Source organism: Lissotriton vulgaris, chromosome 4_1 (assembly GCF_964263255.1).
Source record: "Lissotriton vulgaris chromosome 4_1, aLisVul1.2, whole genome shotgun sequence".
NCBI classification, from domain to species: domain Eukaryota; kingdom Metazoa; phylum Chordata; class Amphibia; order Caudata; family Salamandridae; genus Lissotriton; species Lissotriton vulgaris.
The window spans coordinates 636663841-636680323 of record NC_141691.1 but is presented as its reverse complement, the minus strand read 5'-3'; the positions used below and the strand labels follow the sequence as shown (position 1 = coordinate 636680323).

Below are 16483 nucleotides of genomic sequence, written 5' to 3'. Positions count from 1 at the left end.
TGTATTGTTCCCCCTCTGGTGTACATCTTACTCTAGGTGAGAAGTTGGTTTCTCCTATGTATTTGTCTAAGGGCCAACTCCCATCCGAATTGCATTCTCTTCCTGCTACGCTCTGGGCTACGGGTCCGAATGATGTTGGTCTACTCCAGATTCCACCTTACGTGGTTACTATTAAGCCTAATGTTAAACTACCAGGCATTCCGCAGTATAACATTTCCAACGATGGTGAACGAGCTTTGTTGGCCGTTATCTATGATGTGGTTCAGAAGGGTGTGGTCGAAGAAACGAGAGGAAATGTTTGCAATAGTCCTGCTCTACCTGTCCTTAAACGCACTGATCCTTCTCAGCCTCCTGTATGTCGCTTTGTGATCGATCTTCGGGAGGTCAACAAAATCGTTGTCCCCCAGTTTCCTGTTGTTCCAGATATCGCTGCATTGCTCACTATGATACCCGCTTCAGCGGCATGGTTCTCGGTTATTGATCCAAAAAATGCTTTCTTAAGCATTACTATTGCTGAGGAGAGTAGGGATATTTTTGGCTTCTCTCTCGGACGCCGAAGTTTCCGATTCAAACGTGCACCTCAAGGCTATTGTGAGAGTCCCTCCATTTATAGTCAGGCTTTGAATTCTCAGCTCGATGCTTTCACTTTGCCCCCAGGTGCCACCCTTATTCAGTATGTGGACGATTTGTTGGTTGCTGCTGATTCAGAGGATGTTTGTAAGGATGTGACTGTTTCACTGTTGCGTCATTTGTCTGACCTGCATCACAAGGTGTCACCCTCAAAACTGCAATATTGTCGCCAAGAGGTTACCTACGTAGGTCATCTCTTGTCGAAGGAGGGGAGGCAATTGACCCCAGGACGTATTCAAGCAATCGCGCAAATGTCTGTACCATCCACACAAAGGGAGGTGCGTGCCTTCCGGGGCATTACCTCTAATTGTAGACAGTGGATTCCAAATTTTTCTTTGTTGGCTAAACCCCTGTTGGCACTTACTCTGAAAGATACACCCCACCCTCTTCCTTGGACTGACGAATGTCAGAAGAGTTTTTCTGACTTACGTACTGCCTTGTGTTCTGCCCCTGTGTTAGGTACTCCGGATTACAGTAAGCCTTTCACAATCTACGTTCATGAAAGAGAAGGTTGTGCTTTGTCAGTTTTAATGCAACAATTTGGAGACAAACAACGGCCATGTGCCTATTTTCCGGCTACACTGGATCCAGTAGCCAAGGCATTGCCTAGTTGTCTCAAGGCTACAGCAGCAGCAGCGATTTTCATTTGTCAATCTGCTGGATTGGTACTAGATAACACTCTTGCTGTTATGGTACCACATGCAGTAGATACTCTTTTGAACAGAACAAAAACACAACATCTTACGAGTGCCCGCTTGTATGGGTATGAGCTGACGCTCTTGGCTGGTCATATACATATCAAGCGGTGTAATACTTTGAATCCAGCAACATTGTTACCCATTCCAGAAGAGAAAGACACTCAAGAACAGCATGATTATTTTCTCCGAACAGAGGAGGAAACGAAAGGCAGAATAGACTTAAAAGACACACCACTTGTGGACCCGGATGGGATCCTATGGGTGGATGGGTTTTGTTTCAAGCTTCCTAATGGCGAGACGGCTGCGGCCTATGCTGTTACCACCTTGTATACAGTAGTGGAGACAGCACGCACTACACAGAATTCAGCCCAAGCAGCTGAACTGATTGCCCTGACGAGAGCGTGTGTGTTGGCTAAGGGAAAGAGAGTGAATGTTTACACGGATAGCCAATACGCCTTTGTCGTGGCTCATAGTTTCGGTCGTTTGGGGAAGGAAAGAGGATTCTTTACTTCCCATGGGACTAAGATACAGCATGGTCAGTTGGTAACTGACCTTCTCAAATCATTTGCTTTGCCTACCCAAATAGCGATAGTGAAGTGTAGTGCACATAAAAAGATCACTGATGATGTGGGTTGCGGGAATGCTTTTGCAGATGAGGTAGCAAAAAGAAACAGTAAGAGATGCTACGAGTCACATGTGTGTTGCAGGCCCTGCAAGATGGGTCAGAGAAGGAGGAATGTGTGAGGACACAATAGAAAGAGTGAGAATGATTCAAGAAGAGGCTACTGAAAAGGATTTGAGTAAGTGGAGATAAAGTACGGGTATGTTGGACGCGATAGGGTGTTGGACGGAATTGTCAGAACATCAGCGTTGGCTGTTAACAGACGCCTATGTACTGCCTGTAGTTACTATGGCGCATGGTCCAGCCCACATCAGTGTAAAAGGAATATGCAAACTTCTGGCTCCAGTATGGCAGAATGAAGGAATTCCTAAATGTGCGGAGAATGTGGTGAAACATTGTATCGTTTGTTTGATGCATAATCCAGGAAAGGGAACTACAACTCCAACAGGTCATTTTGCTCCCCCTACGTATCCTTTTGAGGTATTACAAATTGATTACATTCATATGGAACGTTGTAATAACCTCAAGTATGTTCTGGTGGTGGTGTGTGCCTTTTCCAGATGGATAGAGGCCTACCCCCTAAAGGACAATACTGCTTTGTCTATTGGCAAAGTCCTTTTGAAGGAATTTTTCCTGAGCTTTGGTTTGCCGCGAATTGTCTGGAGTGACAATGGAAGTGAATTTGTAGGCCAAATTGTGCAGAAGGTGTGTGCGGGTCTTGGTATTAGGCAGAAATTCCATGCGGCAAACCACCCTCAGTCAGCAGGTTTGGTAGAATGCTATAATGGCACTCTCAAGCTCACACTGGCAAAGATTCAAGCCAGCACGGGTCTTGCTTGGCCCGACGCTTTACCTTTAGCACTTCTATCCACGAGAACTACTATACATTCTCGTTTAGGACTCAGTCCATACAAGGTCGTTTTTGGGCGCCCAGCTAACGTCTGGGGAGTCTCTCGACCTAAAAAGTACTCTGACATCCCGTACCCTATGTTGGTTGACTATTTACATGACCTCACCACTAAATTGCGTGTTCTTCACCAACCGGTTCAAAACGCTTTGCCGGAAGCCTCTGCAGATCCAGGTCATTCCATTCAACTCGGAGACTGGGTTTGCCTGAAGAATTTTCAGAGGAAAAAGAATTTGGAACCTCGTTGGGGGCCGCCTCCGCAAGTTCTATTAGCAACACGTACAGCAGTGAAGGTCGTCAGAAAGAAGAATTGGGTTCATGGCGTGCACTGCAAAAGGGTACCTTTGCCTTTGCCTTTCGATCAGTGGGTCCGCAAGGGTATAGGCGACAGTGAGAGCGAAAGATTCCCTCGGTTTGTACCTTTCAGTAGTACACGTCTGGATCCAACGAACTCTGAAAAAGAAGACGACGACGTGTTGCAAGGAGCTGTACCATCACATTTGCGATTGAACACAGTAAATCCAGAGACTTTGTTTCGAGAGCAAACGGTACCTAATTAGACTCGGTATAACTTAAGACCCAGATCGATTAAAGACAATTGAACTTTTTTCCCTTTTTCTTTTTCTTTTCACACTTTTGAGAGACATTTCTTTTCACTATCCATCAAGTTGCAGGGTCACGGTAGGAGTCTTAGGCTGTGACCTGAGTAGTGACAGTAGGTCTGCAGGACTTTCAGTGTCATAGGACGGCTAATAATCACAGCTAAGTGATCTAGGAAGAATGCCGTGAGCAACGCTTTACAAAATGGATATTAAAGTGGAAAAGAGCGATAAGAATGAAGAAATGGAAAGTAAATATAAGAAATTGTTGGTTAGTCCATGTGGCGCAACCTTATGTATTTTAATATGTTCATGTATCTTATTGGCGTGTGTGGGTTGGGTTGTCCACACTATGCAGCAAGCACCTGTTCCAACTTCTGTTTCTTTGTCTTTTCCTACTACTGCCTCCCGCATCAGTTCCATACACTCCCAGAACATGAGCAAATTAGGAGAACAGAATACTTCAACAATTCATTTATCCAGTTGTTACATCAGCATCAACTGGTAGTCAATACTACTGACTGTTGTGTTTGTGGGCTCATGCCCCATAACACAGAGAGAGGGATGCCATATTTAGTCCTTCCATTTTCCTACGAAGGTTCTGCTTGGGCCTATTTGGCTATGTTTTCTAATGTATATCAGAACCAACTTCGATATCCTCCTGGTAGTCCATATGGTGGTGGAGCAGATTTTAGTCACAGTTCTTTGATAAAGGGAATAGTGGCCATGGCTAGAATTGCCGAAATGAGTAAATGTAAATGTAAATGTACAGGAATTTATATAGCGCAAATCACCCAGCGGTTTCTAAGCGCTTGCTTAGGGAACCCGTCCTGGTATTCCCCTGTGAGATAACCCCGGCAGGGTATCCGCAAGGTGAAAGCCAGGCATCCCGCCGCGAGGGGCCGTTGTGGAGATTAAGCAAGCTATTGCCCAGAGTCGCAGAGTATGAACCCGTGAATCGAGTAGGCACCGGAGCCAGAATTGTCAAGTCCATGGACATTTTAGGACTAAAGACCCTGCCGAGCCGGGAATTGAACCCTGGTCCCGGGATGACCTCTGCTTCCAGGTCTGCCTCCTCTAACCAGTGAGCCACACTTCTCCACTAAGATTCCCGTTGATGAGAAACAAGCGTATGATGGTTGGAATGTGACTCGTTATGTTACTACAGATAAGGCTAGACGAAGGAGATCCCCACCAATTTGGACCGTACCTCATCGAGGTAATTTCTGTCTGCAGATAAATGGCCAAAATATTAAAAACCAACAGGAAAAGAGTGTTTGTTCCCCTACATACATCTATTCACCTCAGATCTCTTCACCGTTAGTGCCATCACAAGGCACATATTTTGTCTGTCATGACAGAGCCTAAACGTGGCTTCCTACCTACTTTTCAGGAACTTGTTATGTGGCTTTTCTCCTCCCTCCGACATATACTGCTCCTTCAGGTCATCATAGAAAAAGACATAGTAGAGGGGTTATTGATTCTAAGGACACAGCAGGGCAAGAAGGAGGTGACTTTATTAAAGGGTTACTTCCTTTCTGGGGCCCAATGGCCAATATCAGAGACATCAGACAGCTAGTTTGCGTTGTTGAGGCTACTATAAATGTAACTTCTGGAGCCTTGAGTAATCTAACAGCTAAACTCCAGGCGGATCGCCTTATGACTTTGCAGAACCGGATGGTTTTAGACATTGTCCTTGCAGATCGTGGAGGAGTCTGTAAATTGATCGGGTCTAGTTGCTGCATTTATATTCCCGATAATGCCCCTACGGTATACCAAGCCATCTCTAAATTGCATGTAATTTCCGAGTCTATACACCAGAACACAGGAGATTGGACTGTGATAGGATGGTTTTGGGGACTACTATCCACATGGCGATGGAAGATATTAACCTTCCTTGAAATGGTTTTGGCCATCATTTTTTCTTGTTGTCTTTATTTACAGTGTGGCCCTGCCATCTGTGGTTTGTGTGCCACCATGTGTGTCCCAAGGCCTGTGTCACAGAAAACAGAAAACATTAAAATGATGTTGTAGCAACAGCTCAATGACCTTATGGCCATTGACATCAACTCAGATTGACTGGAGTCCTTTGTGTTTTTTGCCTGAGTAATGGCAAAAGGAGGGTCTGAGGTTCTTTGGTTTCCGACTTCGTCCCGTATTCGGCTGCCATTTTGTGTCTCGTCGCCTTTTTGTGTTGCCCTCACTCAGGCAGCACGGCGAACTGAGTGTTTTTGCTTTTCCAAGCTGCTATGTGTCTCTTCTGTTAAAAAGTAACCCCCTGCCCTTGTTTACGAAACCGATGTCAGGGTCTGGCCGACTTCACTAATCCATGTCTGGGTTGATTGATCCCTGTCTCGACTGACTATTTGGCTTCCCCTATTCTTTCCTTACTTTATCTTATCCGATTGGCCTTCGCTATTCTCTCCTTGTATTCTCTTATTACACAACTATCCTTTGAGGCATACAAGTACGTTCTGCCACCTGCAAATTGGATTGTAGGGACTAGAATTGATTAATTTGTGGGGAGGGGTGACACAGAGGGTCTGAAAGAAGGGCGTATTTGGGACACCGGATAGTTTGTTTTTCAACTTTTCCTATTGGCTAGCTTTGTATGTATTGGGAGTATATACGTTGTAAATATGTGTGCTATAAAAGATTGTGCGCCACGGAATAAAGTGGCAGTCTCCTGAGAACCTACTCTGTACTTCTGGGACAACTGTGCTTAGCTGCAGCTAATAAACCTGGTTTTCTACGCCTAACAGAGTGTCACGTGGCTATGTCTGACAAGGCAGGTGAACTCGGGGATTTAAGGCGTGCCCTGCGCCACCAGGCCCATAAGGCCCGGTTCTCCACCGGGAAGACTCTCATAATGCAGAAATACTTAGAAGGTGAAGTAGGAAAAGAGCAGATTTGTTGTGAATATAACCAAAGGGACTACACAGTTCTACAGCAGTACACATTGACTCTGCCTGCACAAACATGTGATATGGAACAATTTATTATCCCTACCGATACAAACACATTAGGTAAATGTAGCAGATAAACAGCTTACAGAACAAATATGTGCCTCCTCAGTTTCTGTCCATGGACGCCCTATTCATCTATTACTAACAGAATGTTCCAATCATATTTCAAACAAGGATAAGCCGGATTTGTCAACTCTATGAAACATGAGTTTTATCCTTATGTGATTTTATATTGCCTTCTAAGGGAGTGTCACTAAAACATCTAATAAATTCTGAGAAATGGAAGGCTAATGTCGAGGAATATTGGACATATGTATTTTGGATCTTTAAGAACACATGATGTTGGTCAAAATCTAAATTAAGAAGGCAGATTCTATTAACTCTTTCAGGTGTATTGCTGAACAGGGTAAACGCTTCAACTCACCACAAAATTGCTAAGGTTTTTCATCCTCTCCACAATGCTTTTCATCGTCTTCAGCACAGGTAAATAAATGCTAACCTAAAATGAAACATTGAAAACCATTGATTTAGAGACATAATTTCCTACGGACCAACTACCAGTCAGTTTCAAACATTCAATACCCTGCAAAATCGTGGAAAAAGATTGAACAAGACACTTGCAAGAATATATGGAACAATCCAACATGCAAACAGTCTGATTTTCTGCCCATGCAAGGGACTGAAACGGAGACCATCAAGCTACTATGATACTACTCAAGTAGTGAGTGCTTAACACACTACACATGCAAAGGCTAAAGGAATAGAGGAAGTGTCCAGAATTGCCTTAAATTGGATCCACTCATATCTCATCCACACCCTCCAACAAATTTGATCTCGGGCACTTAAATAAATCTGATCCAGTCAAAACTAAGTGCTTGCCTTGACAAATCTTCAGAAATCGATCTAACTTATTAGGGTTTTTGCTTACTTGCCTGTTAAAGCCTGCATCTTTAGGTCAATCTCTGTAACGTTTGTAACATTTTCTTTGTTGTTCAGTGGCTTTCTGTTCACAGATGTTTTAATATATTTTTATTAAGCAGTTTACTTAGTCTATTCTAAATGTTTGGTGTTAATGTCAGCACTGAAGGTCTACTCTGATGACCTCGGATGAGAAAAGTTTCTGGGTAGTATATTAATTCATCACCAGCAGGCAATCTTCCTAAATTTTCAAGGTCTCTTAGGCCTGTTGGAGGGATCCCAGCAATATTGCATCTCCTGATACTTCTCCAGTGAATCAGGGTCGACATCCCTGAAGGAGTGGATATCCAAGTCAGATGACGCAATATTTATTAGAATATTAATTATTGCAAAAAATCTGGCGCCTCTAAAAATGTTGCGGACAGGTAGTAAAGATTACAGAATTATTGTATGTCTTGCCTTCAGGCACTGGTCTTATCAAGTAAGACCAGTGCCTGAAGGCAAGACAAAGACTTCTGTCCGAGTTAAAGATCAAATTAAAAACATGGAGTAATATGTTAAAGGTATAGTGTTCTCAATCCCTGAGATTTACCATTGCTGATTCGGACCTTTTGGAGGGAAATATTACCAGGGCTGAAATGACTCTCTCCTCAAGTATCTTTCAGAAAGTCTCCCCCCCCTGGCTCCGATCGGGTGCATCGCTCTCTCCAAGAAGATAGTACTCCCAAGTCTGACATATTATTTCTTAAACCTACCCCTAGCTCTATCCCGCACTTTTTGCAGAGGCCTGGCCACACAGCTAGGCAAACTCATCTGGCAAAAAGGTAGGAAGAGGGTGACCCTCACCAATCTCTGAATCCCAAACTTGCTGCCCACTTTAAATGATATTATGTTGCTACACAGCTCCTGTGGCTGAGTAGATGGCTCCCTCCCCCTTGACGAAACAGCCTCTATGACACCCCCATTGAAGCTGCAGGACTTAACACCGTCTGACTTCATATGGGTCACAACATGAAGGCAAATGCTTGACATTTGCCCCGCAGTCTAGAGTTCTCCATGTGGCCCAGTAATGTTACTTACGTGACATTAGGCTTACGAGGCCGAAAACCCTATAAACCCTGGCTATCACACTGGTCTAATAAATTCCAGGAATATACACGTAGTTGAGGTATACATAACTACCACCACACATTCATGAGCAGGAGCAGTGGTTCTCTTCCGAGGAGATTATGAACGAATGTAACCTTCAGAAGGTACAATATATCCTCTATAACACCATCCACCATGCAAATCAAGGGCTCTGGCCTACCCGGAATCCACCCTTAGAGATACATCGGTTTGTCCAAGCTGTACATTCAATGGGTCATGGTTGCCATCATGTTTCCTGGTTTTATAAGGTCCTCTTACCTCTCGCATCTCCAGCACTAACCGACCTTATCGACAAGTGAGAGGCCGATGCCAGTAGAGCCTTCCACAATAGGGAATGGGCTCGCAGGCTAGAACTTCCCCAATCCACAACCCATAATGCAAAGTTTATATTAATCCAATACTTTAAAACTGCACAGTCTAACCCTCTCCTGCAGTTGTAAATAAATATTTTACACGTCCATCTCTATCTTGCCCCCACTTTTTTGCAGAGACTGCAAACTTTACACACATGCCCTGGTCCTGCCCTCTTTTGCACCTACATAATAAATACACGTTCCTCCATCACGGTCAAACCAATCCCACAGGATAGTGCTAGGTATTTAGAAGCGCTCTTAACATTGACAGTGCAGCCATGCGACTCACCAACGCTGCCCATATCCTAGCTAAGAAAGGTATTACTTCCCAAAGGAAATTCAAAGCCCCCTACTGGTTGCCTAATCCTGAACTCTCCTTAAACGGGGGAAATGTGGAAAGTGACGCTTTACGAAGAGAAGAAGCTAAGGGGCTTCAGAATAATCCCCTCGTGGCGGCCTAGGATTCTGTCACATAGTTCTAGATAGCTACAATGACCAAGAGTCTCCACCCTATCTATAGGTTATACCAACCTTCCTCAGGCAGTCTGCTGCATTCCCAAACCTACCTTCCTTGAAGCAACAGTCTAGCACTTTGACCATGCTATCAACCCCATCTTACTATGAAAGGTGCTGCCCACCCAACATACCAAACTTGCAACACCAGCTGGCTCCACCTAATCACAGGCTATAGTCTCCTGCCACCCCACTCGTTTCCCCAGTTTAAACATTGTTTCATCCCTATTCACTACGTTCCTCTTATTCTTACCTCGATTACCTTACTGAAGCTAGAATCTCCCTTGGTAAGAGCTTCACCTGTTTTACACATTCATTGTATTGCTACATCAGGATACTTAGAAATCGCAATGTTTAAATTGTATTCTGAGAAGCCTAGTTTTACTGCTCTCTGAAGGAATACGAAATACTTGTATTGAGTTTACCAATGTACCAAAATATTAAAATGCCAATCAAGGTTTTTAAAAAGAAAACAAATAGTGACTTGAGGCCTAAGTTCCTTAAAGAAGTAGCATGCCTTATGCATTGGCCAGTGTGCAACACTTAGCAACCGTACACTTCATCCATAAACCAGCATTATGCACACAAAAAACAAAGAAGTAGGCACATTGGAGTTGTAAGACCTAGGCTGTAAAATGCTCTCAATCACGGCCTAAGACGAGAAACAAACTAACTACACTGCAACCACAGCATGTGGCTGGTCTAAATGAACTCTTTAGACATGAGGACACTTGCACGTTCTTGTCTGACAATTATATTATTTCCATACAAGACTCTTGGGCTTGTGTACCACTGAGTTTTTTTAGGTTATTGTTTACACAGTATAAGCACCACTAAAGAGACAATAAAGGGAAGAGCAAAAGGTGGTTTATGTACCTACAGTTTAAACTCTTGACTGTGTAATTAAAATAATTGATATAGATTGTTGAAATATTCAGACTATTGATGGAAAGGAAGGTCGGGTGAATTTTAACAACCTACTGATGATGAATGTTTATTTGCACCCTGCCTCCAAGATTATACAAAACGTCTTAAAATTGATTTCTAAACTTAACATGCTTTTGGGAAGGCAGAAGAAGGTGTGCATCACATTAATGGGTGATAGTAATCCTAATTTGGCACATAAATTAACATATCAGGTTTTATTTGCTTATGTAGGTTTCATGTGGGTCACAACAACAGTGACTGAGCCCCATCAATGATGGGTGCTTCGGTGCTAAATATTTTAAGGACTTTATAGTCTTTCAACCTACCTTTACTGAATGTGAGATTTGTTAATGAGTCCTATGAAGTACACATATTTCTTAAAACAAAAAAAACACTTTAACTTGACTATACTTTTGCCATTGCAAAGCATTTTAGATATCTGACTTAATTTGATTACTACAAGAATAGAGAGGGATCATGCTCTTGGCAAACAACTTTCCTCGACACTAGGCACTCACTAATAGGTCTTGGCATTGTTGCAAACAGTTAAAACAATTTCTTCGTCCAACGCCATCTCTGAGAAGTTTATTAAACGGATGGGAGCAGAAGAATCTCTAGTTTTTATCCAAAACCATTCTTTGAAAAGTAGGGCACCTGCAGATTGCGGTATTGTATGGGAACAAATTACAAAATGAATATTTCACCTGGGTTCTTCCAACTTTACCATACTTCAGGTAAGGGATTTTTGAATAAGGGTTGGTTTGCTACCAAACTAAGCTTGAGAAGATCAGGAGATTTGCATTAATTCTCCATTATTAGATGAGGTTAAAGAGCTTAGAAAAACTATGAACAACTGGTTTGGAAACAAGGAGAGCTCATACAGAAGGGCAATGTCTGAAAATAAATTAAACTGGATTACTGCTTCAGAAGCTCTCATTACCTCGAGTGGTTAACGTAACTCAAGACTCTCTGGGAGGGTCCATTGACATTCAGCTGTCTGGTTCATCATCCCTGCTGAATGTAATTCGGCTTACGAAAAACTCACTACAGGGTATTCCAGAGATACTAGTGGCTGATAGCTCAAATCAAGCTAGTCAATCAAAGCTTTGAAAGATATTTTGACAGTTATGCAAACATAATAAGGGCCTGCTGGTGGCAGAGCAGGGAATGGAAACAAAGGCACTTTACCCCGGGGTTGCTCTGGGACATAGGCCTAGCACATCAAATGGTGGAGGGGCTCCGCCACATTCAAGGTGTTCAGCATACATCTTAAAGTACCCAATGTTAGAAAAAGGGAACATTTTTGGTCCCCCGAAGTTCTCTTCATTTAATGAGATCTTGGTCAACGTTTTGGACTGTATATGTGTAAACATTTAAAAATGTGGGTTACGTGCAACTTGTCATGCTAAGAGGAAGGGTTAGTTTGACTCCGCTTGTCAGCAAATGAAAAGTAGGATGAAAAAAATATCCAAACATGTTGGGATACGACCAGAAGGTTATCTCAATCAGGAGTTTGATAGGCTAAAATGTCTGTATAGGCAATTGATTAAAGAGGAAAAGCCCACTTTCTACCATAATAAGTGGGATGGCATGTTAAAGGTTATACAATCAGGGGATCAACAAGAGATCTGGATGAAAGAAAACAAATCCTGTAGCCCCCATAGTGGACTTTCACATGTATGATTGCCAAGGATATCTGGGCAGCGTACCTATATAGCCTATACGGTAGCCTTCCTGTCTCATACAGTTTTAATTGTACTGTCGCCTAAAAGATGCCCTCCCCTACCCCCGGTTTTCTGTGAAAGAAGTAAGGGCGGTAAATGATAGGATTAAACTATCAAGAACTGCGAGGCCCGATATCATCTCAGCACTGCTAAATAAGTCCAAAAGCGGCTGGTGGGCAAGGGTGCTTTCCCTCCAGTTCTGCTCGATAGCCTCAATGGGTCACTACTCTCCGTCATGGCAGGGTTCAATAGTGAAAGCCATATTAAACAAGCATTTGCAATGCAATAGGGCTCGCATTTAAGCAAGACCTATTGCATTGCATCACATACAACGGGAGGTGGGAAGTATGGAAGACGGGAGTGCAGGCGGGGGGAGAAGGCACAGACAACAGGCTTGCGAGCGGTGGAGGAGAAGACACGGACAACAGGAGAGCAGGCGGGAGTGAGAAGGCACGGAAAAAAATAGTGCTCACAGTCTAAATAACACATACCGTACCGTGTAACACTCGAAGTAAAGGGGCCAGTAGCCATGGGAGGGTACAAATGACGATATGGCTATATTAAGGAGGGACTAACAAGCCTCATTTTTTTTTTTCTCAAGACCAATGGTCCCAGATTTTATTTAGTTTCACAAGTAATAAGCCAATTGATCACACAATGTCATAAAAAACTACAAACATTACCCAGCTAGTAACATGTTTCGACATGTCGGTCATACATAAGTGAAAATAAACAGTAGCCAGGGGAGAAGCATTAGTCCGCAATTATCAGCGCCAGGAAAAGTCTCGGGTTGCAGTGCCTGTAGCATGCATCACTGCAAAAGGACCAAGGTGGTCATGAAAGCCATCAACTATTGTTCTAGGTTGTGCTCCCTGGTCGGCACGGATGTAGTCAAAGGCAGGAGTCACATCGCATATTGCCATATGGGTCGCTGGGTTGCAGTCTCTTGATCGTGGCAGTGTTCAATAAGCATTGTGTAAAGGGTAAACGGGTAGGGGAAAACGAACATCATCGTGAGTACAGCAGAAACAAACTCACTGTCAACCACGAGATACAACAGGGAAATAACGAAAGAAGAAAAAAAAAAAAGAAAGGAGGGAGAAACACTTCAACAACAGTTGGACTAGTATTAGCGTGTACAGTAATGTATCAGTGATCCTAGCTGTGTAAATTACGCCCTATATGGACCGTGCAGGGGTGGGGACGGCTGTGGATGTAGGGTTGCTGTGGCCGCAGGGCGGGGGGGGGGGGGGTGATAGTAAGCAGCCCTTGTCGGGTATAACCTCGGTGGCTAGGGGGGAGGGGGGGGAGGGGGTGTGTCATGACGGGACGGCGGATGACTGGTCCCTCACTGCTCCGTGTCAAGGCGGTCACGTTATACCGGCCTGGGTGCATGCCCAGTGGTATGCGGTCAGGGTAGTGTCCCAGTCTTGGGCTATCGGGTACATACGGAGGCCCGCCGTCTCTTCCCTGTATAGAGACACACTCTCCGCGCAAGCCCAGTTGTCAAATGAGCAACGCCAGTCTGCAGGGCGCGGGGGGGGCGTCATTCTTCCATCGTTTCGTGATGAGTCGCTTAGCCGTAATGAGCCCTAGGTCCCAGAAACGTGCCTGTAGTTTGGTCTGCTTAGTTCTTTTGTAGAGTCCCAGCAGGCATGCTTCCCACGTCTTGGGGAGGGTATCGCCCGTGGCCGCCGTCAATGTGTCAGTGACCGCCGACCAGTACAAGGTGAGGTGAGCGCAACTCCAGAGTGCGTGCAGGATGTCCGAGTTCAGGAGGTCGCACCTGGGGCACGCTGACGAGGTGAGTCCAAAGTAGCGGTTCAGTTTGTCTGGGGACAAATATGCACGGTGTATTATGTAATATTGGTTGATCTTAAATCGCACGTTGCGAGGAATGTTTCCGGCGCCCCCCAACACCGCGGCCCACTGTTTGTCCGTCCATTCACTACCCCGGTCGGCCGTCCACTTCTCCCTCAGTCGTTGGGAGGAGAATTGAGTATGGCAGTTTAGTGCCTGTGCCAACCAGTGCACTATATGGGAACCATCGCCCATCACATGTAGGTACTGAATAAGCATATGTGTGGTCGGCTCGTGGGTCAGGTCTCCCCATGCCTCCGTCAGCGCACGAAGAAGTCTGGCATGCATTAGAAATTGGCCTGCCGGCAGACCGGTGTCAATGGCCAGAGTCTCGAAGGGCAACAGCTCCCCATCGCTATACAGGTCACCCAGGCCGTCCAAGTCTGCCGCAGTCCAACAGCGTAGCTCGGATGAAGACAGCGCGCCAGTTCCCAAGGGGGTCCCCTGCAGAGGCAGGTTCTGGGCATAGGGTACCGTGCTCTTGGTGAGCCTGAGGCTCCGCATAAAGCACTGCCTTGCAACTGCCACATGGACCTGGTTGGGGGGCCGGCCCCGCGTCAGGGGGTGGAAGAGTGTCAGAACCTGTACGGGGGACAGGGTAGTGTCTTCCGTGGCCGTATCCATCAGGTTCTTACCACTCAGCCAATAGGCAACCCATTGCAGCTGGGCCGCTAGGTAATATAGCTCCTGATTGGGAACCGCCAAGCCTCCAGATTCCGAGGCCGCGTAGAGGGTCCTCAATGCTACCCGGGGGCGACCTTTATTCCAGATAAGGCGCCTGGTGAGGGTTTCCAACACCTTGAATATGCGTGTTGGTACATACACTGGTAGGTTAGCATAAAAATAGAGGAGCCGGGGGAGCATTATCATCTTCGTCAGCGCCACTCGGGCCGGCACATTCAGTGGGAGGGAGTTCCAGAACGTGACATGGGCTGACAGCGAGGATATGGCTCTCACGAGGTTGCCCTCCAGGAGATCAAGGGGGTCTCGATATATGAGGAACCCCAGGTACCTGAATACCGTCGTGTGCCATCGGAGCGTCTCTCCCATCATGCGCACATCACATTGTGGCATTGTGTCACTGAACGCATAAACTCCTGATTTAGCCCAGTTAACGCGGAGCCCTGACATGTCCCCGAACACTTGAAAGATGTCCGTGATTGCCGCGGGTATATGGGTGAGGTCCCTGATATATAACAGCAAGTCGTCGGCATACAGAGACACCGAGTGTATGCCGTCCGCCAGTGGGATACCCCAGGTGACGCCGGAGGCACGGAGCAGTTCTGCCAATGGCTCCATCACAAGGGCGAATAACAGGGGGGAGAGGGGACATCCCTGCCTGGTGCCCCTCCCAATCTTTATTCTGTCAGAGAACAATCGCCCAGTCCGGACTCGTACCTCGGGCGCTTGGTAGAGGAGCCCCACCATCTGGACATAGGCATCGCCCAGCTCATATTTCTCGAGGACTCGGAGGAGATAGGGCCACTCCACCGAGTCAAACGCCTTTTCCAGATCAAGTACTATGCACCCCGAACGTGGCCAGGTGGAAGTCGCATATCGTTGGACTCTGAAGAAGCGGCGTAAGTTGTAAGACATGCTTCGGGTGGGCACAAAGCCGTTTTGGTCGGAGTGCACCAGCGTGGGAACTAGGGGTGCAAGTCTCCGAGCCAACGTCGCTGCTAAGATTTTGTAATCGGTGTTGAGGAATGCTAATGGTCTGTACGAGCCGAGCTCGCACGCCTCTCTGCCCGGTTTTAGCAGGGAGATCACGTTGGCCCCGTTCAAGGACGCCGGAAGTTCAGTATCCTCAGATGCCGCCTTATACACCCTTAACAGTTCTGGTATTAGTACCAAGGAATAGGCCTTGTAGAATTCAGCCGGGAGCCTGTCTGGGCCCGGCGCCTTGCCATTAGAGAGGGAAAAAATCACCTTCCGTAGTTCCTCACTGGTGAGCTCAGCTCCCAGCTCCGCCTGGTGGGCGTGAGTGGCCGTCGGAAGTTGCAGTGTCGCCAGATAGTCCGCGATCTCCACCTTAGTGGCCCTCAGTCGTGAGCTGTATAAGGACCTGTAATGCGTCGTGAACGCCTCGTGTATCTGCTTCTGGGTGAAGACTTCAGTGCCCTGAGTCGTACGGATCGACAGTACCGACGCGGACTGAGTGTCTTGTCGTATCAGCCACGACAGGAGCCTGCCAGGTTTGTCACCTGTGTTGTGGGTGTGTGCGGAGTGTGCTGCGAAATTAATGTTCTTCAGCCTCTCCATAAAAAGAGCGTGATCTGCCCTGGCCGAGACCAGTTGGGAGTCATCGCCCTCCGCCGCCTCCCGCTCCTTGTCTAGTAGTGCCACTTCCGCTTGTAGCAGATCTCTCTCCACCTGCCCCCGTAGGCCCGCTTGCACGCCGAGGCAGCTCCCCCGGGTCACTGCCTTAAAGGCGTCCCACTCAATTTTCGGGGACGAGGCCGAGTCGCTATTGTCCTCGAAATACTGTATTATCCTCCTAGATATCTCCTCTCGGAATGGGGTATCGAGTAAGAGATCCAGCTGCAGGCGCCATGTGGGTACAGGCGGGCGTCTCCATCCATAAACTAGAGTGTGTGGGTTGTGGTCTGAGTGTGTC

The 16483-nt window shown here is 46.1% G+C and overlaps 1 protein-coding gene across 2 annotated transcripts in view; it reads right to left on the bottom strand.

Moving 5' to 3' along the window:
* The window catches only part of HUS1 (HUS1 checkpoint clamp component), a 215522-nt gene that overhangs the window by 64556 nt on the left and 134483 nt on the right, over nt 1-16483 (bottom strand). For both annotated transcript variants that reach the window (XM_086964900.1, XM_086964901.1), the window contains one exon: nt 6847-6921. In XM_086964900.1, the coding sequence (XP_086821026.1) occupies nt 6847-6921 (75 nt within the window). The remainder of the gene's footprint in view (nt 1-6846; nt 6922-16483) is intronic.